At 31.8% G+C, this 25,803-nt stretch overlaps 2 protein-coding genes across 2 annotated transcripts; both read left to right on the top strand.

Annotated features, from left to right (window-relative positions):
* The first annotated feature begins 2,232 nt into the window (after window positions 1–2,232).
* On the top strand, window positions 2,233–2,982 carry LOC114746563 (putative glycine-rich cell wall structural protein 1). Its single transcript, XM_028934777.1, has one exon. It carries the CDS (start codon window positions 2,319–2,321, stop codon window positions 2,772–2,774), a length of 456 nt encoding a protein of 151 aa, XP_028790610.1. The 5' UTR covers window positions 2,233–2,318; the 3' UTR covers window positions 2,775–2,982.
* Window positions 2,983–18,555: 15,573 nt separating this feature from the next.
* Window positions 18,556–20,456, top strand: LOC114746560 (UDP-glucuronate 4-epimerase 1). The gene has a single exon (XM_028934774.1). It carries the CDS (start codon window positions 18,906–18,908, stop codon window positions 20,199–20,201), a length of 1,296 nt encoding a protein of 431 aa, XP_028790607.1. The 5' UTR covers window positions 18,556–18,905; the 3' UTR covers window positions 20,202–20,456.
* The last annotated feature ends 5,347 nt before the right edge of the window (window positions 20,457–25,803 follow it).

Raw genomic sequence — 25,803 nt, 5'->3', positions numbered from 1 at the left:
ACAACGCTTTATGGGAACTTCAAATTTGAACAGCCCATTGAGTTTAAACGATAAGTACCATAGGAAGACCAAATGACATCAATTCATGTTTAGTTGGGCCTTTAAGCCCAGTGGGCCATGCCAATTTATATCCACCACGATTCTTCATTCACCTGCACAGACACCTTTCTTCGCATAGTGTGTGGAATGAGATAAGCAGTATCTCCATGTCTCTAATGGGAAAACTATTTAATTTAAATTAGAGAAGTTAGATAAATTACTTAATTTAAATAAAATTGATTAAGATTTTATATGTAGGTCCAAAATCAACCCTCTAATTAACTCTTATATTTATGACAAAAAATTATATTTATATTTATATCACTCGTGAAGTTATAAATAAGGCAATTTGTGGATTTATATTGATCATAATATATACATATTAGAGGCTAGACATTTTTCAAGGCATTTTTTGGGGGGGGACAAATAAATAACATCTAGTTTACGCGATGTGAAGGACTCACCTTTTTTTTATTGAAGTAAAAAAGAATCAAATTGAATCTAGTTTTCAAGGAAGTGATAATCAAATTGGGGAAGCAAAGATTAGATAAACGGCTTTAGAGTGGAGATTAAATGGGAAAAGAGGATTGGTTCCGAACCTCTCCTCTTCCCTCTCTATCCCCTTCCCTTCTCTTTTTTTTTTTTTTCCCCTAACCATTGGATTAACATATTTTAACAGTTTAGATTTTAATTTTTTATAAAAATTTTAAAAATATTTAATACATTTGCAAACCGTTAGAATTAAATTTAATATAATTTGTAATTTATTATTTAATTATTTTTATAATTTAAAACTCTAATAATAATTTTAAAAATATTTAAATATGACCGTTAAAATATTAATTCAATAGTTAATAAAAAAAAAGAAAGAGGAAAAATATGAGAAGGGAAGAGCCGAAGAGGAGAGTTTCTGAATCAGAAAAGGATAGCATTATGACGATGAAGCTGGAGAATCGTTGGCCAAAACAAAATGATGAAGCCGAAGAATGCAGGTAGCTACTGGCAAGTTAAGGGCCTAGTCTTAGCTTGCTAGCTACGAGTCCCTCAACATAATAATTAATGGCAAGACGTTTCAGTTGTTTACGTCCATTAACAAGTACAGTGAAGTCATAGGATGATCATCCCACTATTGAATCCCACCACAACAACAGACAAACAGGAACCACACCTACGCCGCTCACAAGTTCCCACGTACGGCACCCATCTTCCTGCGTGAACCCTTCATTTCTCATCATGCCCAGCTGCAGTCTCACGAACTTGTCTCCTAGTATTCTTTCCCTTTTTTTTTATACCCAAAAAAAATTAAGTAAGCTGAGTCTTCAGAGCTCACTAAGGTCAGATATACTTCTAAACTTAGAGATTGTTTATGAAGATACTCCTCTGATCTTTAATATAAGACCCATTTAACTAATTTGATTAGATTAAGAAAATTAGGTAAGTTAGTTAATTACAAGAAAAGTGATACATTTTTCCTAAAACACCATAATCATCTTTCTTAATACCCCATCTCCTTCTTTTACTTGATTATGGTTAAGGGATTATCCATAGGGGTAATTTAGAGAAAATTAATAAATATAAGAAATGTGTCTTATATTTAGGACCAAAACTAACTCAAAAATTGGGTCCTATATTAAGGATCGGAGGAGTATTTATAAATCACTCACCGACAAAACGTTCACCTAAGCAATAGAATTTGAACTTACAATCTTATAAATTATGAACTGAAAAATTGAATCAACCCTCTTGTTAATTTGGTATGTCGATGTTGCCACTACCAAACTAATAAACAAATGATCTATAAAACATACAAAAGTAAAAAGCCAGCACGCCTCTTGCAGATGAGTGTGAGTGCTATATGCAAAACCCTAGCCCAAAGCTGGCACCAACAAGAACCTCTGAAGTCAAAGCAAATACAAATACCAAACCAAAAACATGTATGTGAACAGCTTTTTCATTCTCCACTATCGTGAGTGCCTGAGTGGATATAAAATGGGTCGGTTCCTGCAGGGCACTTGTCACCAACGCAGTCATATGCTTCTGCTTCTTGCAGTTTCAGCCACAAAGTTTGTGTCTATCACATTCTCCACTTTCTAATATCTCCCATAAAATAATGTACCACTCACACCTTCACCAACTATATATATAGGGTCAAAACTCTTCACCTCCCCCATCAGAAAACTCTCACTCGATCTTATTGACTTATTTTGGCCATCAAAACTTCATCGATCATCTTCTTCCTTATATAGCTTGCCTTCTCCTTCATTATTTCCTCGTTACCAATGGGTGCTTCTGCATCCTGGTCTTGCTCTCTGCTCGCTCTGCTTCTTCTCATGTCTGCTTTCGCATCAGAAAGCAGGGTTATTGAGAGGAAGGACTTGAGTCTGGACCTTGGTGGGCTGGGCCTTGGAGTTGGAGCGGGGCTGGGGTTGGGCATAGGAGGTGGAAGTGGATCCGGGGCAGGAGCTGGATCCGGGTCTGGGTCTGGGTCTGGCTCCAGTTCAAGTTCTTCATCCAGTTCATCCTCCTCATCTTCCAGTTATGGATCAGGAGCAGGTTCTGAGGCAGGTTCGTATGCTGGGTCATACGCAGGTTCTCGAGCTGGGTCTGGGAGAGGACGAGGGCGTGGAGGTGGCGGTGGAGGTGGAGGTGGAGGTGGAGGAGGAGGCGGCGGCGGCTCCGGATATGGTCATGGTGAGGGTTCCGGCTACGGCCACGGTGAAGGTGGGGGTGACTAAATAAAATATGGTGATGTAGTAGAATGTTGTAACCGTGGGTGTGAGTTAAAAAAAAAAATAAGTGGAAAATGTGTGCTACAAAAAAATAAATATGGTAGATGGTGAATTCCGTCACTTTATCATTAATATATTTCTAATGTCAAAAGAATTTTAGTATATCTATATAAATGTAATAGTATTTTATAAATTGATCGTACCAGCTTCTATATAATATTATTAGAAGAACTATTTTAAAAAAAATACATAAATATAAGAAACAAAATATATTGGGTTCTTATATTTAAGATTAAAATAAAAATTAGAAGTAATATTACTAAGTAATGATGGTATTATTTTAAGAATGCGTTGTTTAGACTCTAGTAAAAAAAAAAAAAAAAAAGGAATGCGTTGTGTAGACTAAAATACAAAAAAGTGTACATAATGTGGAGCCAATGCTTTATGAGGAATATGCAATGAATGATATTTCATATTTGATTCACTTTGAGATAAGAGTGCTCCGTCCAGCTATCAATTGGTCGTGAGTCTGTCAACACTTTTCTTATCAGGAAAATAAATAAAACTTAATTGAAAAAATTAATGGTAATAGGCCATTGCCACTCTATCACCGTCGTAGGATATAATAAATAATCTTTATAAGGAAGGATCTTTTTGGCGTTTCATATTTCTTTTTTGTTTGATTTCTTCTTTTTTCTTTTGGAGGAAAAATGAGTAAAACAACTTAATATGAGTAATGGTACATCAAAATAAGGTCTACTTTAGAGTTATCATAATAATAATAATAGTAGTAGTAATAATAATAATAATAACAGCAACGATAAAAATATGTTGAGACATAAGACGTAGTAACCACTTTTCGACGTAGGAACCACTTTTCCATTTTTCTTCCCTTGCGGTAATACTTTTTATAATGTCACTGTTGCGAAAATCAAAAGACTCCATCTAAATGTTCTTTTTATCCATAATTATTAAAAAAATGTTGTTATATCATATACTCTTCTAGTCTAAATGTAAGAACTGATTAGAAAATTGGTTTTATTTTTTAATGTAATACCTTAATCTATTTTATCTTCATTTTATATATTTTTAAACTAATTAATTTAATTTATAAATTAATACATAATGTACATGAAGTCTTTAAAGAAGATGTTGTTAGATACTACTACAAAAAAAACATAATAATTAACGGTTATTTTTGCTCATATTTAATAATTAAAAACTATCAAGTATACTTGCGTTATATATTTAAATGGATAATATTTGACAGTTATTAACCGTCAAATATTTTAGGTAATATTTGATGGTTCTAAAATTAAAATCATCAAGTATTGATGACCAATTTTACAGTTATTGGCACCAATTACTGGACGGTTAATTAGAATACTTGACGGTTATTCAAAAAATCATTAAGTATTGTATAAATACTTAATGGTTTTAAACTAATAACTGCTAAGTATTTTCAAAAAAAATTTTAATAGTGATATTGCTTTTCTAGCAGCTCTCCTGTATCATAAAATTTCATACAAAGCAGCATTATTCGATAAACAGAATCAAGCCAACATTCAAACCAATATACAACAATCAATAATTCAGTCATATGAATATAATTAACCACCAGACAGAAATTTACATTATATACATCTCAATAACAAAACCAAATGTCATACAATATGTGGTCTTAAGCCAAATCAAAATTTTGGACAAGCACAAAAAATAAAAGCAAAAACTCAACTAAAATAAAAATCCGTCAATTGCTAAAAACCACAACAACATAATATTGAAACCAAAGTAGTCTTATACTTTCCTATCTATTTTATGCTTACTGATGGTACAAAACTATTGTCAACTCTTCAATAATTTTCTCTATTTAAGTGGATGAATACATCATGCAATATGTGTCAATAAAGTACTGTATGCAAAAGTAAATTGAAGTTAGATATAAATGTATAGCTACGATAAGTATAATTCTAAAATATATAAATTAAACTTTAATAAATGCATATTACCTTTGTAGGGATTATGTCTAAATTGTGTATAATTATTTTCTTTATGAATTTTATCACGCAATACCTATAACCAGAGCTTTTGTTTGGCTGACATGGGCAATAGGAAGGAAAATATATGACTCAATCATATAAATAAACCATATTTAGTTGAATAGTAAATAATGATGATGAATACCTTCACTTTCTTTCACGGGAAGGCTGAGTCGAATTACTTGTTTTTGACCAGGACCAGAGTAAGGTTTGATCTGTGCGATATAGCCACAAAGCTCTAAGAAGACAATAAAATTGAATATTAATGATTGTCAAAAAATTATATAGAAGCAAGAAATTAAATTAAATATAAATAATAGATATAAATATTACTTATTAAACAATGAAACCATAAATAGTCGATTAGTCGGATCTCCATGAAGATAATCGAGATATTAAATCCTTAGCTTTATGGGATTGACCACAATTAGCATCCAGTGTCACCTAAGTATAAGAAAAACAATTAGAACAATTACAAAATATTTAAAAATAAAAAAATTTGAGGAAGTTCAGTATACTATCCTTGATAATAAGGTGCCAAAAAAAAGTATCCCTAGTCTTTATTGCCCCTGAAATGAAGATATTTGTCAAATCTTTAGATAAGTCTTTCTTCATATCAAGGTCATGGCCAGCAAAAGTGTGGGAGCTGATAATCTAGAACTTGTCATCAAGGCTACTGGGGATTATAAAACTCTTGTAAAGATACATAAATAAACAAACAAACAGATTAATAGAATAAGTGTTCAAGTAGTTAAGTATTTAATCAAAGTTTTAAAAGATACCTGATATAAAAGTTACAGACATTCATGCTGGCCAATCTATGAGTCAGATTTTCCTTCAATACATCATTTGTGACATATTCAGACGAGAGTCTACCATAAATCTCTAGCTCAAAATCTAGGGGAATCATTAAGGAATCAGTGTATTCTAATCCCGCCCTAATTGCATATTCCTCAGGATATATTCAAAATCTTGATGATACTACTTGAACAAGCTCAGAGGGCTGATTTTGTGTTGATGATAACGAGTGACAAACACATAATTAGCAGTTAAAATAGGGTTTATTTTAAATCAACTGAAAGTTTCAACATATACATACCTTTATAGGTTGTCCTAACATAAGAAGATGGCTAAGCCAAGTAACAAAGCTACCCATGACTTGAGCCACTGTCTTTACATCTGAGATGGGCATAGGAAGGGCATAGTTAGGATCAATGGTAGTGTTCAATGGTACCCTCTTATGATCGGCAGGGAGAGGCACATTATGAATCATGCTCTCCCTCGATAAATTGAACATACGGCCTGTTATAACCGTGTGACATTTAAAGCTATCTACCACACTAAACATCCGCTTCACCCTAAACAAATACATGATCATGTTAGTATGATATGAAAATAATTTAATATAATTGTATAAACATAAACAGTATTATACCTTAGGTAGTGAGGGGACCGTGCAACTGTCTTTCCCACTTGGGCTAAGATTCGAAGTTGGCTATGGTGCTTGATTCTTGATCAATTGATCAATTAGGAGCACTTGCACTTTAACTTGCTCTTCAACCAACACGTTTCTTCTTTTAACTCCATAAACTCTATAGAAGAAGGTGTGTATGATGATGAGGGCTTTTGTGTAAATCCAAAGTAATCCTTCTTGTTGACTCCATAACCGACGCCCCTAAGAAGACCAAGATGGTCAGAAGTCCCTAGCACCCTCCTCAATACATCCTGGTCATCTGCAGAACATGTCCCTTGCGAAACTTCTTGGGACAAACTCTCCTGTGCAACAAACATTGATAGTATTAATACTTTAAGATATTTATTAAGAACACGAGGATTATTTAATTTAGAACAAAACTCACCATCCTATCCAAAAACCTCCTTGACACAAGGATTATCAATTTGGCCATTTTTATTTTATCAGGCCAATGCCCACAGCATTTGATGGGATATAGTAACATTTGATTCCTCCTTCTCATCCACCTCTTGCTCAAGGCCTGTATAACTCAGGTGCTTTTTTTGATAGGGATATTCATTCTTCCTTACTCTTTTCTTATTTTGGAGGCTTAATTCCTATGAAAACAAAGTAGATTCTAGTTAAACAGTATATAGATTAAATATTAATGACTATTTAATTTAGAATTATGAATAAATATTATTTGAAATTTACTATCATAATGTAACATCAAAAAAGCAGCTCATTCCTTTGGTTTGACCAGTTCCCGTATCAAGCTTGGAACCTCAAACTCGTCGGCTGAGGGAGGGTCCTTCAAGTACTTGTTTGTCACGATATATCGAAAAAAGCGTAGTGCCCTCCTAGCCTTCCCAAAAACAAACTTCTTCTTGCTGTCATCTATAAGAAATCCAAACTGCAAAACGCAAAAAATAACACATTAGTATGAGGTAGCTTGTAAGAAAATAAATTTTGAATTATCATAATATCTTACTGATACATCTGTCCAAATAGTATCTTGCACTAAATGGTCAACCTTCCTTTAGTGCTGCACATTGATGGGCATGGTGCTTTATGCCATTGCCTCAATGTAGCTGATAAATTTATTTGACCGTACAGTTTACCCTTTCTTATTCTATTATACAGTAAATTTCTTTCCTTTCATCCTTAGTTTCACCACCTCTTTCATGACACAAAATCCCCTATGCATTTGTGCTGCCTCTTCCTGCAAATGTCTCTCCTAGTCGAAGGCATCACTAAGTTGAGATGGATTATCAATACTAGATCCACTATCATCTGCCATTTGTAATGAAATTCAATTAGACAAAATTGAATCAGAACCCATTAAATCAAAATAAAATCATCAATGACAAAAGTAACTCAAACAAAATTAAATCAAATAAAAATTAACTCAAATAATGATAAAGAGAATTTACATGTTTAACTATCTTTTTTCCTTTTTCTACTCTTAGCTTTTTGTATATTTTTCTTAGTTTGAGTTGTTTTGATCTTCTTGCGAAGCACTTTCTCTGTCTTTGAAATCCATATTCTATCGTTGTGATCGTGCTTAACGTATATGGATTCATCTTCATTTAAAAGAGATTCAAGTGATGTCCCTTGAAACAGATCATCTTCAACTATATTGTCTTCATACCCTATCTTCTCATTCATTTTATTGGTCCACAAAACAATAAATCATTCTTTAGTGGTCACATCTAGGACATAAAAAACTTGTCTAGCCTGAGAAAACAAAATGAAAGGCTCTTTTTTGTATCCTTCCTTATTCAAATTCAATTGTGTGAACCCTAAGCCATCAATTCTCAATGCATTATTATTGTCCACCCACATGTAGCTAAATATTGGAGCTTTAAATCCAATGTAATGCAACTCCTAAATATACTCAGTCACCCTAAAGTATAACATACTTGCATAGATAGGATTTTTATCTTTAGCACTTGATATATCCATGATATTAGCTATAAAAGTTACGCTACTATTTTGCAGTTTACTCCAATCATCCTACTAAAACAAACCCATTGATGAGGTAGTTTGTGAAAGAAAGCACATGTTTGCTCGGTCCATTTGCCAACAACTTTAATTTCTCAGAAACTGAATTAGGATAAACATTATACTTGTCAGGCACGTGCTCTTTCAACCATGTTGTAAATTGCTTATTGTGTGTCCTGGCATACCAACTTTCCCTGGGATTATCCTTTTTAAGCTCATCAATATGCTTGTCCATATAGTCCTTAATATCTTTGGAGTTAGGCAATACATACAGGTGTGCTTGCTCCTATTGTTGGTTTGAAATAGTTACAACTTTCTCTCCCATAATCCCTTCTTCATCCGTCCTTCCCTTATGACGAAACACTAAAATCCTAATATCACTTTTATTTTTTAAGTATTGGGTACAAAATTCAGTAGCATCTTCATAAATATATCATTCTATGATACAATCCTCTAGCCAACTCCAATTTTTTACATACCCTTTAAATATCTTCATGTAACGCTTAATTAGGTACATCCATCTTAAATACGCTATGCCACACAATTGAAAGTCTCTAACTAAGTAAACAGTTAGGTGGATCATGATGTAAAAAAAGGTTGAAGAAAAATACATTTCAAGTTCACATAACGTAACCATGATTTGAGTTTACAATCTTGGCAATTTATTGAAATTAACCACTTTGTTGCAAAGAGATTTAAAGAAAAACCATAACTTTGTAATCGTAACTCGCACCTTATCAAGTAAAATAGCTCATATTGCCATTGGAATAAAGTTTTCCATCAAGACATGGCATTTATGAGATTTTAAACCTTTTAACTTCAAATCCTTCATTGAAACAAAATTACTAATCTTAAAATAGTAGCCTTCCAACACTTTTATTGCAATAAGAAACTCACAGAAGCTAATTTTCTCTTTTTTAGATAGCGTGTGAGCTGCCAGACGAAGAAATGTACAAGTTTCCTTATCCTCTGGTTCCAATTCCTCCCTTATCCTCAACCATATTTAGCCTCGTATTTATGTCATCTTTAGTCTTCCCTATAATATAGAGTATTGTGCCAAATAGAGTTTCACTTACGTTTCTCTTAATATGCATAACATCAAGAAAATGCCTCATATTCAGGGTCATCTAATACGGCAATATAAAAAAAAATAGACATCTTCTTCCATTACTTGTCCCAACATGCCTCTTAAAAGGTTTTCCAAATTTACAATCTATATCTTTCATCTTTTCAAAAATATCCTTCTTAGTCAATGGTGTAGGTGCCTTACCTTCTTTTGAATTCTTATTGAAATATTTTTTAAATTGCCAGTAAAGATGATCACAATATAACCATCTTCTATACCCATATATGAATTTTTCATACCATACTTCAACCTTATAGTATCTTTGCTCTCTTCACAAATGGGACAATCAAGTTGCTTTCTAATGCTAAACCTTGAGAGATTACTATACGCAGGGAAGTCGTTAATTATGACAAACAACATGGCTCTCAATTTGAATGTTTCTTCCTTACATGCATCTTATACATCGATCCCACTCTCCCAGAATAGTTTCAAGCCTTCAATTAATGGAACGGGGTATATATCTATATCATTTTGTGATTGCTTTGGCCTAGAGATTATCATAGACATCATAGAATACTTACGCTTCATGCATAGCCATGGAGGAAGATTATATATAAATCAAATCGCTGGCCATATATTGTGGGTACTGCTTTGCATCCTATACAGGTTCATCCTGTCGAAAGCTAATACAAGGTATAGATTTCTATCTACTTTTTTGAATTCAAAATACTCAATATCAAACTTCTTCCATTTTGGAGAATTAGCAAGATGCTGAAGCATAACATCTTTAATCATTTCATCAGCATGCCACCTTGAATTTCTCGCATTTTCTACACTACTATGTAAGCATTTGAATCTTGGCATAATAGGAAAATACCATAATGCCTTCTTCAGGCTCTTTCCATTCTCTTGGTAGCTCGACGCATTGCACTTAGGACACTTGGTTAGTGAATTATATTCGTTCATAAACCAAATGCAATAGTTGGGGCAAGTGTGTATCTTCTTATAGCTGTGGCTGACAATGCGCAACATTTGTTTTGCATCATATATTTTGCTTGGAAGCTCTTTTTTTTTTATAGCATTTGTTTAACAAGCAAAAGCAATTTTATAAAGCTTGTGTCGCTCCACCCATTTTTTGCCTTCAAGTTATACAGTTTCAAAACTATAAACAATTTTGTGAAATCAATACAACCTTCATATAGAGGTATCTCAACATCACACTTCAACCTCTCAAACATTTCTAGACAATCTTCAAGTTCCCATTCAATCGTGTTGGCCATATCCTTAAGACGGTCAGCTTCATATGTACTTGTATCAAAATTAGTTTATCTATAACTTTCACTATGCCCTTGACTACTATTACTCATATCTCTTGTCTCTCCGTGCTTTGTCCAGTACTTATAACTTTGATCGACTCCATTGATAATTAAGTGGCTCTTACAAACAGATAGGAAAACCCACTTCAGAAGGCAATACTTATGATAAGGGCAAATAATCCTACTGCCATCATTGGTGTGCTCAACCGTAAACTTAATAAAATTTTTTACTCCATCCCAATATTCCTTTGATAGATGATTGCTGGACATCTATTCCTTATCCATATCCCTAACTAAGATGAATCACTTAGAGAAAAATGTTATTAGTGTCTTAAAGATATTGTGAGAATTAAACAAAAATAGGAAGTTAACGCATGAGGCACTATTGATCATATTTATCCCTATTTAATTCTACTTGTTAACAACTAGTAATTCCAGTTGTTAACATTACTAGTTGTTAACATTGAGTAATTCAACAAAAATTCATTTTTACTTCAATTTGAAAAATGTTCTACTACCACTAATGTGCTGTTTCATTTGAAACAAATTTAGCAGCATAATGACTTAAAATTGAGTATTTCTTAGGCTTTATGCCCTCTATTTTATTTCAAATAAAGTATTAAATAGCAAACCCGTAGCAAGACAATTCAATAACAATATCCAAATTAACTAGCATTCAATAATTTGGAAAAACATAGTATACAAGGCCATCAAGTCAATTTCAATTATAAAAGCAAAGAATCAATAGCAAAAACAGAAAACATATAGCCCAATGACTTCTTTTTATACTAATCGTTATTAATCCTTACATTTGGCTAGCAAGGCAATTTCAATCTAACTAGCTATATGTTTTAAGTACTAACAAGTAGCAAGTCCTCTACAGAACCCACGTTAAGCTTCCACAAACCAAAAATAAGCAACACTTTCAAATAGAACAAAATCAAAAGACTTAAATGCAAAGCAATAATCCCATTCAACCCATAAACCAACAACTCATGCGAGTCGAAAAAACTCACTTTTGAAAAAATAGAATTTTTTTTCCAAACTCATTATCCTACAATCATGAGATGAAGATTAGAAGCAATGGAGCACCAAAGCAATAAACGCAACTTAGCTTTGAAAAGAAAATGCTAATTGATCAATTTAAAGTAATAAAATCCATGAGTTGTACCAAGAAAATGCAACAGGGCAGAAGGAACCACAAAATCATATTAGTGATTTTAAAGAAGAACATGACTAACCTAAAGCAATTAAATATGGAGAACACATTGCAAACAAAACCCGATAATGCTCACCGATTGCTTCAAAGAAAAAACAGACCACAAAGCACGACGATAATGGAGAAGAACCATAGAATGTGACAATGATGGAGGAGGAACCACAAAAACAGCAGGAAAAGATCGAAAATGACATGGGGATGATGGATTAGAGTGTTGGGAGATTTGGGCAGAGTGTGCAAAAGAGAACAATGCCTAAAATTTTAAACCGAGTTTGAGCGAAATGAAACAGATTAGGGATTTTAAAATGCAATACTTAATAGTTTTTTAATACAACCATCAAATATGTTAAACAAATACTTGATGGTTATATTGAAAAATCATCAATTATTACTAAACTTGACAGTTTTCAAAGGAACTGTCAAATATTTATTTTACTTACTTGACAGGTCCTTTTTGAACCATCAAGTATTCTCAACAAAATAATTGACAGTTCCTTGTAAAACTGTTAAGTTTGGTTCGTGCAAATTCCATCTCATCTTTTTTGACAGTTTTTATTATAACCATCAAGTATTTGCAATTCTGTAGTGTTGTACTGCTGGTTCTTAATATAAGACCTCGTTTGAGTTTAATTTTGGTCTTAAATATAAGATCCAATTCACTTTATCTCTTATATTTATACTTTTTTTTTAAGATTGTCCTTCTAAAAATGGTTATTCCAGCCTATACACTTGATTAACAATGATATTTTAGGAAAAACATTTATTTATTACAAATAATTCATTTAACTTATTTTCTTAATTTATTCAAATTAATTAATCAGCTCTTATATTTAGGACTTGAGGTAGTATATTAAAATTAAATAATTAATTTAACTTTTTTAATGTATTCAATTTAATTGAATACTACTATTCCCTTATTATAAGATCTTTTTAACTAATTGCATAATTTAAGAAAATAATTAAAATTAGTTAAAAGCAATTAATATGTAGAAATGCAGTTTTTTTTCCAAATGGATAAATGTGAGAGATTAACAGTGAAATAAATGAAGAAAGAAAATGTATTAAAGACATTAAATTAGGAGATAAAATAGATAATACTGTATTAAATGTTCAGACGAACTCAAATAGAATATTATAAAAAGGAATAAACTCATTCAAAAAAGTGGATCTTATAATAAAGGAGGTAGGGAATAATTCTTATAAGTACTACTCTCTCTGGTCCTATGTGTAAGTTTCAAATAATCGAATTACGTTTAACGAACTAGTAGTTAAAATTAATTAAAAATAATAAATGAGTAAAAAATAAATTATTTTTCCAGATTTGTCCTTATTTATTAAGAAAGCATATGAGAAGCAATAAATGAAAAAAAATGATAAAAAAGAATATATGAAAATACTATTAATATAAGAGAGTATTCAATATAGTCAATTAGAAAAATAAAAAAATAAAAAACATTTAGATAAATTTAAAAATAAAGTTTATATTTTAAATCGGTTATATGTAAAAATAAAGTTTATGTATAAAAACAGAAGGAGCGTTAAAGATAGAGGAGGAGGTGAGTATAAGGTTAATTATAAAGATGGTGGGGGTTTCTTGGAAGCAACGAAGAGATGTTTTCATTTTTTCAAAAAGAAGTCAGCAGGGAGAAGAAATATAAACACACATGGGAAGCTTAGTATTTTTTCAAAGATGCTCTTTTCTCTATGCGCTCTGTGCCAATTGGAGGAATGTGTCTTGTCTATTTATAAAGTGTGAACGCAATAATTAACTTAAACATATCGTATCAGTACGACCAGTTAACAGTAAAACTGGCTAAGCCGCACCATCCTGAAAGCGAGGCCCCGTTTAGTATTATTCCTATGTCTACAGCTTTGCCGACAAGTCCCTGCCGCGAATCAAAACCCTCTACGTTTTTGTCTAGCTAAGTATACTGAGTGAATCCCCCAAAAAAAAAAAGGGGAGCCCGGGGATGTAAAAAAACTTTTAAAATAGTACAAAAATGATCGTTTCACAAATATTTCAATAAAAAAATGGCATAAAAATATATGTATGAATATTTTGAAATGACACAAAAATATCATACCCGTTGAGCCAATCAATATTATCTATTTTCACCCCCAACTACTCCATCCTCGACCATGAAATCTTTTTGCATGATGCAATATTATATTAACTAACCTAATCCAATGGTGAGAATGCGAAGTGGGGACTTTAAAAGCATATAAGCTTTCCAACTTTAACAAGGATCCTTGTTAAGTTTTTAAAATGCAGTGTCATTTTCCCTGCACTTTATGGTAATTTAAGCTCTGTTTGTCATTATGATCGAAATTACTTATAAACATGTTTTATGTAAGCCGAAACAAAATTTTTCTCACAAATTTAATTTGTATTCCATAAAGCACGATTGAAAAACTGTTTATAAGCTATTCCAAACATACTCTCAATCTCCATATATATATATATATATATCTATAATTTGCCAATATGTGCAATTGTCAACTTCTAGCCTTACGTACACTTACTATAACTTCAATAAAAATGATTCACCATATTCATGTTGATATGATTTTGGAAAGAAAGTGACCCGATATGTCATTATGCATAAAGTAAATATATTTATTTTTAATGAATGAAAATTTCAGTAGATCAAATCACAATTCGACTGAGGGGCGTTTTAGACATTTCACTCATATTTCATATTTGTAAAAGTGGGACCCTGTTCTTATTTGCTATTTTCTAAATTTAGAATCCCAAATCGCAATTTGACATATTAGGGATCTTTATTTGCAATTTCTTTTTTAAACTTTTTATCAAAAAATAAGTTATTTACATAATAATTTAATTATCTAAAATTTACATAATAAAAATAAGTTTTATCAAAAATTTTGGGAAAAACTACAATCAATTATTTAAAAAATTTAAAAGATAATTATTTGAAATTAGAAAATCAAAACACTAGACGACAAAATTAAATCTAAATAATCTAGATATCATTTTGATACTAAACAACGGCGCTATCCATATTCCCATGGACCAGCAGCTGGTATAATTAGGCAGTTTTGGGTTTTTATTAATAATAATCAGATAAAATCAGTGTTCACTTCACTTTCAATACGGATTCTATTCTTGAACCTTTCCTCAGTCTCAACTCTGAGTTTTCCTAATTATTGTAAATTTTCCTCATTATTATTTTTGGGGCCAAAACTTGTTTTTAGTTGCTCGCCATTACAATGACGACAAATGAATAAAACCCAGAAGAGGTATTTAGAGACAAAAGATAATTAACTTCCATGTTTAATTTTGACAATTGTGGACGAGGATTTGAATATTAACAACAACAAAAATAATTTATAAATTGTAATGTATACATTTTTTTAAAATGTATTTTTATTTGTTAATTATTTTAATTAGCAGAAGTATTATTTTATTATACTTTTCGCTGATATGAGTTATGAGAGTTTTTAATCATCTATTGTATACTTTGGTATTTATTAATTTTTTCAGGCAATGCAATTCTGACTCAAAATTTAATTAAGACGGTCCAGTGGTCCACTGTCCACATGGATATGGGAAAAAATTAAACATAAATTAAGGTATCTTCCTCAGATCAAACTCTGTGCAACTTATTCTCAACAAAGACTAAAAAATGGCTCATAGTTCTAGCACATTAAAAAAGGCACCGTCCAATTGTGAAGCTTGCAAAAATATTATTTCTAGTACTATATTTATTTTTTTAAGGGGAAAAAGAAGTACTATATTTGCTTTCAATTAATCGTGAAGGCTATGTGTCACAACATTCTTAATAAAGAGTTCTGAAATTTGGCAAAATAAGGAGTATTAGTTTATTCTTTTCGGGTAAGATTTTCAACAATAATCTTATTCAGTATGACTTTATTCCAAAAAAAAAAGACTAATGAAGAAAAACGATGAATTAATAAAGAGTTCTGAAATTTGGCAAAAAAAAAAAGAAAGAAAGAGAGAGTTCTGAAAAATTAATAAACAAGTTTATATCAATATAGTCCCCATCACGTCAGTTCAATGCCGCAAGCAAAAATAAAAAATAAAAGAAATTGTATTTTTTCCCCTAAACTCACAAAATTTGTCTGCACGATCTTCCCGGAGAATGAATTAATGATTAAGAATTACTTAGATTTTCTAAAAAAATTTCCCGAATATTTTCTAAAATTTTAAGTCAAAACTTCTCATCCTTATTTTTAAATCCATATTTTTATCTTATAAATCTATTTTATTCCTTCCATTTTTTCAATCAGTAGTTAATAATCTTTTCTTTAAAATGCCTTTAACAAGTATTAATAAAAATTAAGAACTAGTCATTCTCATATTTTTCATGTGAGATATCATATTAAATAAGGGTCAATATAAAAAAAACTGTATTTTTAATAATATTAACTGATTTGTTAAGGTATAAAAACGCATTCAAAATATTATAGTAATAATTAAAAGATTTAATCATTCGACAAGTTTGCCTATTTTTGTTTTTACTGTCGAAGCATTTCAAAAGATACACACTGAAAAAGAGAAATGAGAAAATAATGATGTTGATAATTAATAATAAGACAGTAACTATCCTTCTTTGTTTTAGGTTTAATAAATTAAATGTTCTTTTGAAAAATAGTTTTTAAGTTAATTCTATTTTGGTTAAGAAGTTTGTAAATCTTTCTGGAAAAATGCATCTATTAGCATGAGGGTATTACTGCTGAAAAACAATTTTCTTTTGTATTTTGATTTCCAGATAAATAATTTATTTTAAAAAATATATAAACAGTTTGGTAAGCCAAATTAACCAACAAGGTTAAAAAAAAAAAAGAAGAAGCCAAATTAACCAAGTATCAAGCATAAAATCCTCTGGATTTGATCCGAAGAGAAAACGTTAATAATAATTCTTTAGTGACATACACTCAATTAGTATCATCATCATTATCCTAAGGGCTTTTCCTATTTTATCATCATTGACTTTAGAACGTACCTTTCACTTTTCCCACTTGCTGTTGATTAGTTCATAAGCAAACATCTGGTAAGGGCAGATTTTACTTTTCCTAATTATATCCAACCCTTTAAAAAAATTAATACCACCTCTAATTTTTATTATAAGAATTAATTAACTGATTTAAATAGATTAAATTTTTTTGTTAATTTGGTTACTTATAATAAATGTCCTTACTAATCATGTGTATTAGTTAGAACTTAAAACTTCCATTTAATGAAACTTTTAACATGTGTAACTACTACAAGAATTACTTTGATAAAATTAGATAAATATAAAAACAGAATCAATTAGAATCTTATGTTTAAAACCAAATTATAAATCAAAATAGCTCTTAAATTATAAACTGGAGGCAGTACCTTTTATGCAATTATGGGATTTATGGAGCCCTATTTTTATAGAGTTCAAGTTCAGCTAGGGTTAATGTTCCTTACCACTCATTTTTTTTAATTCATGACATTTAAATTCTGAAGTTTATTAAAAGACAATTAAGCTTCCCCCCCCCCCAAAAAAAAAATCCAAGTCTCCAACCATACTCGTTTTGAATTTCTTTCTTTCTTACCAAGCTGCAATGACCTTCCACTCGCTAGTTTTGCTTCATTTATAGATTTTAAGAGTATTGTAGAATACTAGTATTTTGATTTTCTCTGAATTTTTTCAGACTTGCAATAAATTTTGTGTTACTTTTCTGGTTCGAACTTGATTATTTGAAATTTCTATCAAATTAAAATATTTTATATATAAAATATGGAAATTAAATAACTCAGTTCCTACATAAAAACAAATAATTTAATTGAGTAATAAATATGAGAACGCTGTAAAATGTATTTATAATAAAATGAATTTAGGTTAGTTGAATTTTAAAAGCCAGATTGTGATAAATACCGTGACTTAAAGAGCAAATTTTTGTTCGACCATGGACTTAAAGAGCAATTGTTGAGAGCTAATTTGATATATTATGTAGTCCATAAATTAGGAAATTATAATGTGGAAAGTCTAAGATTTTAAAAAAAAGTACTAAAAATAAAACGGGCACAGCTAATGCAACTATGAAAAATGCCAGCAAACTTTCTAGCAAGACTATTATCGGATTTTCCGGGGACGCGTTATGGAGCGATTTTTTTTTAGTTTTCTAATTTTAATTTCATAAACTAAATATCAATCTGTATTGGTCCCCAAAAAAAAAAAAAGTTGTGCTGTGCATTATTTTCAGAAAGCAACACCGGTTCTTCCGGTTCTCGGTAACGTCTTCTCGAGATGGAATCGAGTCTACTGTTCCACAACGCCCACAACTGGAAATGAGATAATCCAGTTTAATCAATGCCTGGATTTTCTCATCCCTGAAAAACCCAAGAATTATTCAGGCCAAGAAAACCGAAAACAAAGTTATATTAAAAAATTAATTGGGATTTAAATTTAGATTAGTTTAAATTTAAGAAGGGATTTTCCCCTATCTTGGCTAATCATATATTCAGAGACAGCCTTCCCAGTTACTCTCTAGTTACTGCGACACCTGTCATCTACTAGCCTCGCCCAATTATCCCGCCTGGCTTCCAAATTTAGATGATATTAGATTTTTTCATTTCTGTAAGTGTTTTCTTTTTCCCCTCAATAAATTCTGACACACAACACGCGCACACACTGCCCTTTCTCTCACCTAAATCCGTGTGTGTGTGCAGTTTCTCTCTCCTCCACTCTGGCCGTCCTTCACGCGCATTCTTATCGTTTCTTTGTGGGGTGACCACTATATATAATCCCTTCTCTCTATGGGCTATCTTAGCAGATGCAGCGAAATTAGTCGCCTTTTTAAATTTTTCTTCTGCATCTGTGTGAGCCTGTCTGGTTGTTCCTTTCTTTCTCGCCAATCAATCCTTTATTCTTTCTTTCGTTTTCAAGCCAAAAATCCAATCGTTCCGCTTCATCGACAACAATACCAGAAGAGCTAGTGTTATCTTCTCTGCTTTTTATTTTTTTTTCCCAATTAAGTTTTTCTTTTTCGAGTTTTTCTCCTTATTTTTCAAACTGGGGAAGCAAATGCCGTCATTAGAGGATGATCTGTTTCCTTCTACGCCGGGCAAATTCAAGATCGAGAGGGCTCACACCATGAATCGTCAGATGTACCGGTGTTTTGCCTCCACCAGCACCATGTTCTTGTGGGCCCTCTTCCTTATTGCGTTGACGGCTTCCTATTTGAGCTTCCAGGGTTTCGTGGATTCCGGCAGCCGCTACTTGTCGGCCTCTTGGGGAGGAATCCAGTGGGAGAAACAGGTTCGGGACTCAGCTCAGATCCACCGCAACGGAGGTATGTCCGTGCTTGTCACCGGAGCTGCTGGTTTCGTCGGCACCCACGTTTCCCTCGCCCTTAAGCGACGTGGAGACGGCCTAGTTGGAATCGACAACTTCAATAACTACTACGATCCTTCGTTGAAGAAAGCTCGGAAAGCGCTTCTAAATAGTCATGGCGTATTCATCGTTGAAGGGGACATCAATGACGCCAAGCTTCTGGCTAAGCTCTTCGACACCGTTGCCTTCACGCACGTAATGCACTTGGCGGCTCAAGCCGGTGTTAGGTATGCTATGGAGAACCCACACTCCTATGTCCACAGCAACATCGCAGGCCTCGTCACGCTTCTGGAGGTTTGCAAATCGGCGAATCCTCAGCCGGCTGTTGTCTGGGCCTCCTCCAGCTCCGTCTACGGCCTGAACGAGAAGGTGCCATTCTCGGAATCAGATCGGACTGACCAACCTGCTAGTCTCTACGCCGCCACCAAGAAAGCCGGCGAAGAAATCACCCACACCTACAACCACATCTACGGTTTGTCCATCACCGGGTTGAGATTCTTCACTGTATACGGACCCTGGGGCAGACCCGATATGGCTTACTTCTCGTTCACTAGGAACATCCTCCAAGGCAAACCAATCACAATATATCGCGGAAAGAATCGGGTCGACCTGGCCCGAGATTTCACCTACATCGACGACATAGTGAAGGGTTGCATCGGATCGCTGGACACTGCAGGGAAGAGCACCGGATCGGGTGGCAAGAAGCGCGGACCCGCACCGTACCGAATCTTCAACCTCGGGAACACATCGCCGGTGACTGTACCTAAATTAGTGAGTATCCTTGAGAGTCACTTGAAGGTAAAGGCGAAGAGGAAGATCGTGGACATGCCCGGAAACGGCGACGTTCCGTTCACACACGCCAACATCAGCTCGGCCCGAAGAGAACTCGGGTACAAGCCAACAACCGATTTGCAAACCGGGTTGAAAAAGTTCGCGAAGTGGTATCTTTCTTATTATGGCTACAATCACGGCAAATCTGTAAATTAATTATATATTTTTTCCTCGTAGTCTTCTAGAGTTTTCTGTCATTGGGAAAAAAAAAAAAAAAAAAGAACGAAGGAAGAAACAAGATTTGGAAAAGAAGAAAGAAGGAATACATTCTTTACTTAATTAACAGAGCAGCAAAAAGAAGCTGGTGCTCTCTCTCTCTCAGTTGTAAGTTCTGGATTTTGTATTATTATTTTTGGATTTCACATTTTCATCGCAAGTTAATGGAAAAGCTCAAGCTTGATTTCTCCTCTATTTGATCTTCTCTTTTTTTAATTTTTTTTTTTGGTTGAATGTTCTTCTCTTCATTATAGGACAAAGTGTTACATTTAATATATCTAAATTTATATATAAAAGAAATTAATGGCAGAAAATTGGAAGTATGCCAACCGCAGGGAGTATTATGGGTCAGTGCGGTTTGTGAGGCACGATGGATTGCAGAAGTATGCCAAGCGCTGGAAGTATTACGGAGAGTATATTACACAGAAGATGACGGTGGGGGTATATTAGTTTTTTCAGGGTTGGGGGAGGGGGATTTACAGTGGAGTGTATATGGAGAAATGGCAGACAGCTAAGAGGAAAGTGACAGCTGGTACAATTGGGAGATACGGCTGGGCGCTAGGGCCCACAGAGGAGGGGGAGTGTGAGCAGTAGCCGTTGGATTTGGGTGAATCAGATGAGCGGTCAGATCCAGCTGTAAAGTCTCCGTACCTAATAAAGACCGAAAGAAAAATAAAAGTACAGACAAAAACAACCGATAAAGATAAGAAAGTCTTAGGACTTTGTTATAGGCTGTCGTCAAGGGAAAAAAATGAAAAAGGTTCTACTTTGTAAATCTTTTATTTTATTTTTTTGAGAATTTTGAGAATTTAAGTTTAATCTTGCCATTAAATTAGTACGACTATCTGTTGAGCAAAAGGATGCGTGACTGTATCGTGGAGTTTTTCTTGAAAAAAATGTGACAAATTTTGTTTGCAAACATTTAGGAAAAAATTTTTTTAAAAAATGAGTGTTGAATTTTAAAATTTCAAATTAGAGTTAGTATAAAAATATGTTGTCATTTGTTTTTTAAATATAATTATTGTCCTTACAAGTATAGTAATCAATACTAAATTGAAAATTGAAAATTTAACAATTTTTTTTGGTCAAAAAATCATTTATATAATTTTAATACTTGGGAAAATACGCATGTGATCATCTTAACACTTGCGAAAATAACTTTCATATCTAGGACGTGAATATTTTATGTATTTCCAATTATGTATCTCTAAAATATGAAATTAATTTAAGCCTGTTTGTTATGATTTAATTTGACATTACGGAGTTTTAATGGTATAGATTATTGCTCAGAAATTCTGGTATTTTTTGAAGACGTGCTTACCAATTTTCAAAGGAAAATTGAGGGGGAAATTTTTTCTCTTCTTTTGAAAAAGACTTGACGGTGCCAAGTTAGAGGTGAATCTGTATATAATTTGTAGATTGAAGATATGGGCCTGGGTTTGGTAGTGGGGCCTATTGTTTTGTTGTTGTGAATGTTAATGTACTTGTCTCAGTCTTACCCCATTGACACGTTATTCTTGAGAAGTATTACCTCCGATGTTAAATAAAAAAACTAGTTAATTAATTTTAAAAAAATTAACAAAATAATTAATTTATTTATTTGAAATAAATATATATGATTTTTTCTAAAATATTCTTACTGATCAAGTGTATTGGTTAGAACTAACATTATTAGAAGAACTATCTTGGGAAAAAATATATAAATATGAAAAACAAAGTGAATTGGAGTCTTATATTTAAGACCAAAATAAAAATCAAACAAGATCTTATATTAAGGACTGAAAGTAGTAATTAATTGATCGTGAAAATATTTATAAGAAATTATAACGTATGATTTTAAGGTTAATATCATAAATTTAAAATATTTTGGTTACATTTTAAGTACTTTTCTTTAATGTGAAATAAAAACATGAATGACAAGATCTATTATCTGTTATTGATAAAATAACATGAAGTTATACCGATACCTATGTTGTTCACTTTTTCTCAAATTACGTATTACTTCTTGATAATAAAAAAAAAACCATCTATTACTATTAATTCCTCCGAAGTGTTTGTTAAACATAGAAAATGATGTCATGTGTGAGATTTTTCTAAGACGATGTTGGATTATTGGCGTGGTTTCGTTCTTATCTGTTCTTTTTTTGTTTTTAATTATTTGAAGAGTGTGGGAGGGAGATCCAATGGACGTTGAGGAGGTGGATTTGGCTTTAGTCGGTGTTGCCATCACTAGTCATTGATTTGCGTAATACTACACTTAATTAGGACCGGGAGGTAGTAATTATTGGGACTGTCAATGATTAACTGGGGACACTTTGGGAATTTTAAGATCCGCCTTCAAAGAAAAAAGAAAAAATCTATCAATTTTATGATATCTCTTATATACTCATTATACTCTCAGTATAAGTTTAATCCTACACTTAAAAAATCTTCAAAAAATATTTAGTTCGAAATTAAAATTAAAATTGAATAATAGTTGTAATATAAGACGTTTAAATTCACCGACACCCCGTGGCCTCGCTTTAAGCATGTTAAGCACGTGGGCTTGCTGCTCAGCTGGCAGGCATTTTTGACCACGTGGCACAAGTAACCACACAATACAAAACCAATCATCATTCTTTTCACCTATGTACGTCTGAACCGTAAGGACATCAATTAAATTGCACTATGCTTTATCTTTTATCATTTCTTTATATTTTTACATTAAATCTTATAATTCGTAGGTGATCAGGATTATTATTTATTCCTCAAATGAACCATTCATTAGAGTTTTTCGTTGCGTTTTTTTTCTTTTGGAAAAATATCCTTATCACTGTATTTCCGTATTTTGAGTGTAATTTTTTATCTTGGTTCAAATTTTAATTTCTGCACTAACTAGAATTTTTTTGGGGGAAAAGTACCGAACTGCATGAGAATTTTAGGGCTTGTTTGGTTTTTTGTTTTAAAAAACAATTTTTTGTTTTTTGAAAAACAGAAAAACAAAAAAAAACTTGTTTGGCAATTTATTTTTAGTTATTTTTTTAAAAAACAAAAAACAAAAATATATTTTTAAAAACTGAAAAATCAAAACAACTTTTACAGGTTTTCTTGTTTTTGTTGTGTTTTTTTTATTTTTATTTTGAGAAATTGGAAAAATTTTCTTCTCTTTTCCTGTACTACCTACTACTTATCACAATCGATGATAACTATTACTTGTCAAAGTATAATTTTTTATATTTTTTTAAATGTGATTTTTTTAAAATTATTTTCTAAACAAATTTTTTTATTTTTTGTTTCCAAAACTTATTCTAAAAAACAATTTTATAAAATTGTTTTGAGAATAACGAAAACAAACAGGCCTTTAATTTCTTTCCTAGTCAGCGCAAAAGCGACAAAATTGATGTTAATAACTTTTAAATATAAAGCTATAATTATACGGCCTTTGGAATAATAATTAAGCTATTGACAAGGAACAAAGTGATACGCAATAATTCTCTACCCAGAAAAAAAAAAAGTGCTTCCCAATAATTGTTACTTTATCACATATATACCAACAATGAAACTTATCGTCAAAGATTTTCCTTGGTTGTCTTTGAATAACTCTCTCTCTATATATGTACTTTTTTGCCAACCTCCATTTACATACACATACATATATAAATCATACTGTCTCTTATTTTTAATATAAAAGCTAATTAAATAATTTAAATAAATTAAAAAAATTAATTAGTTAATTAATTATAATAAATATATGTTGTCTTTCTAAGATATTCTTACTAATCATATGTATTTGTTGATAAAACATTTAACACGTGTAAGTAATATAAAGATTACTTTAAAAAAATGAATATAAGAGATAAAATGAATTAAGATCTTGTATTTATATCCAAATTAAATATCAAATTAACTATTATATTAAATATCAAAGATAGTATGAATACTTCTCAGCCAAAAAATGTGTGTATATATAGAGGGCAAAGGTGTTGCATTGTTCTATTTTGGCGTCACACATCGTTTTATTTCTGCATACAGATTTAACTTTAAAAAAGTTTTAGAAAATCCTTATTGAAAATCTTACTGATAAAAATAATCTAAATTATAATACCATTAAAATTTATAGAATATTTACTGTATAACCAATATTGACTAATAGGGAGAATCCAAAAAGCTTGAAAATAACATAGTACTTTCTGTGTATAAAATTTATCAAGCCTTTCTCATCACCAATAAAATTTTCAATATTTTTCCTAGTTTTTCTTTTAAAACTATTAATTAGGACGAGAAATTTAAAAAATAGAAAAATATAAAATTACAATGAATGACCAAAATACAAATTAATTCTATAGTAACTTGATTATAAATAGATTGATATGCTACCAGATGATAACTTCTCTAAATGACGGCAAAAAAAAAAAAAATCTCTAAAGCTACTTTTAGTCCTAATTATAAAAACTAGTTGACTAATTTGAGGAGATTAAAAAAGAAGTTAAGTTAGTTATTTGTAATAAATAGTATTGTTTTTTCTAAAATATCCTTGCTAATGAAGTGTATTGGCTAGAATTATCATTGTTAGAAAGACTACCTTGAAAAAAAAATACATAAATATGATAGACAAAGTAGATTGGGCTCTTATATTTAGGATCAAAATAAAAGTCAAACAAATCTTATATTAAAGACCAGGGCTAGTATTATTGCAATCCATTGATATACCATCAATCAAATTAAACTCTTGAAATGCCATAGTATTATCATTTAAGTAGTCGCATTAAGAACACATTCTAGATATGCCATAGCAGTACAATTTCCCCCAGATTTCATCCCCTCATATTTTAAAAAGTTTTCACCGACAGATAATTTCTAATGTGAAAAATTTAAATGATAGTAAAAGATTAGAGCCGACAAACACTGAGAAGGTGTGTCAAAACATAATATATCTACAATTTGATATCCACTAATCTTCTAATGAAAGCAACACTTTTAATTAAGAGGTTCATACTATAATAACATTTTTAAAACAGCAACAACAAAAATTGGGTCCTTCGCTATAATTTGTGAAAAGAAAAAGCAAAGCGCGTGGGAGGAAGCATTGTGTATTTGTGTGTAGGGACTAGGGAGTGCCATGCTGTCAAACAAGCTGATTAATTTTATGATGTAAAGATAAAGGGGAGCTTTGAATTGATTATGTTCATAAAATTAATTTAGGAATTGATTCATCAGCTTATAAAGGGGGTGGAAGGGCAGGGCAGCTTTGAATTGATTATACTGGTTTAATTAATTTAGGAACGTTCATGTTTTCAAAGAGAAAGCAGAGCTGAGGTTGACATGTGGCAATTTAGACTTAAACATGGACAATTTTGATTTATTCCCCTCCTAGAGGGTTTCTCAATATATAATTATACCCCTTAATACTCTTCTGGTTCTAAATGTAAAACCCTTATATATATTAATATCAACTATAGGGTCTTATATTTAGGACCGGAGGAGTATGACCTAATTGGAGAGTTGATATTCATCCTATATCTAATACCTATTTTTTATGTTGATCAAATTTTTCCCCAAATTA

Source organism: Neltuma alba, unplaced genomic scaffold (assembly GCF_004799145.2).
Source record: "Neltuma alba isolate B1F8T4 unplaced genomic scaffold, ASM479914v2 tig00005059_pilon, whole genome shotgun sequence".
NCBI classification, from domain to species: Eukaryota; Viridiplantae; Streptophyta; class Magnoliopsida; order Fabales; family Fabaceae; genus Neltuma; species Neltuma alba.
This window is presented reverse-complemented; position numbering and strand designations above follow the sequence as displayed.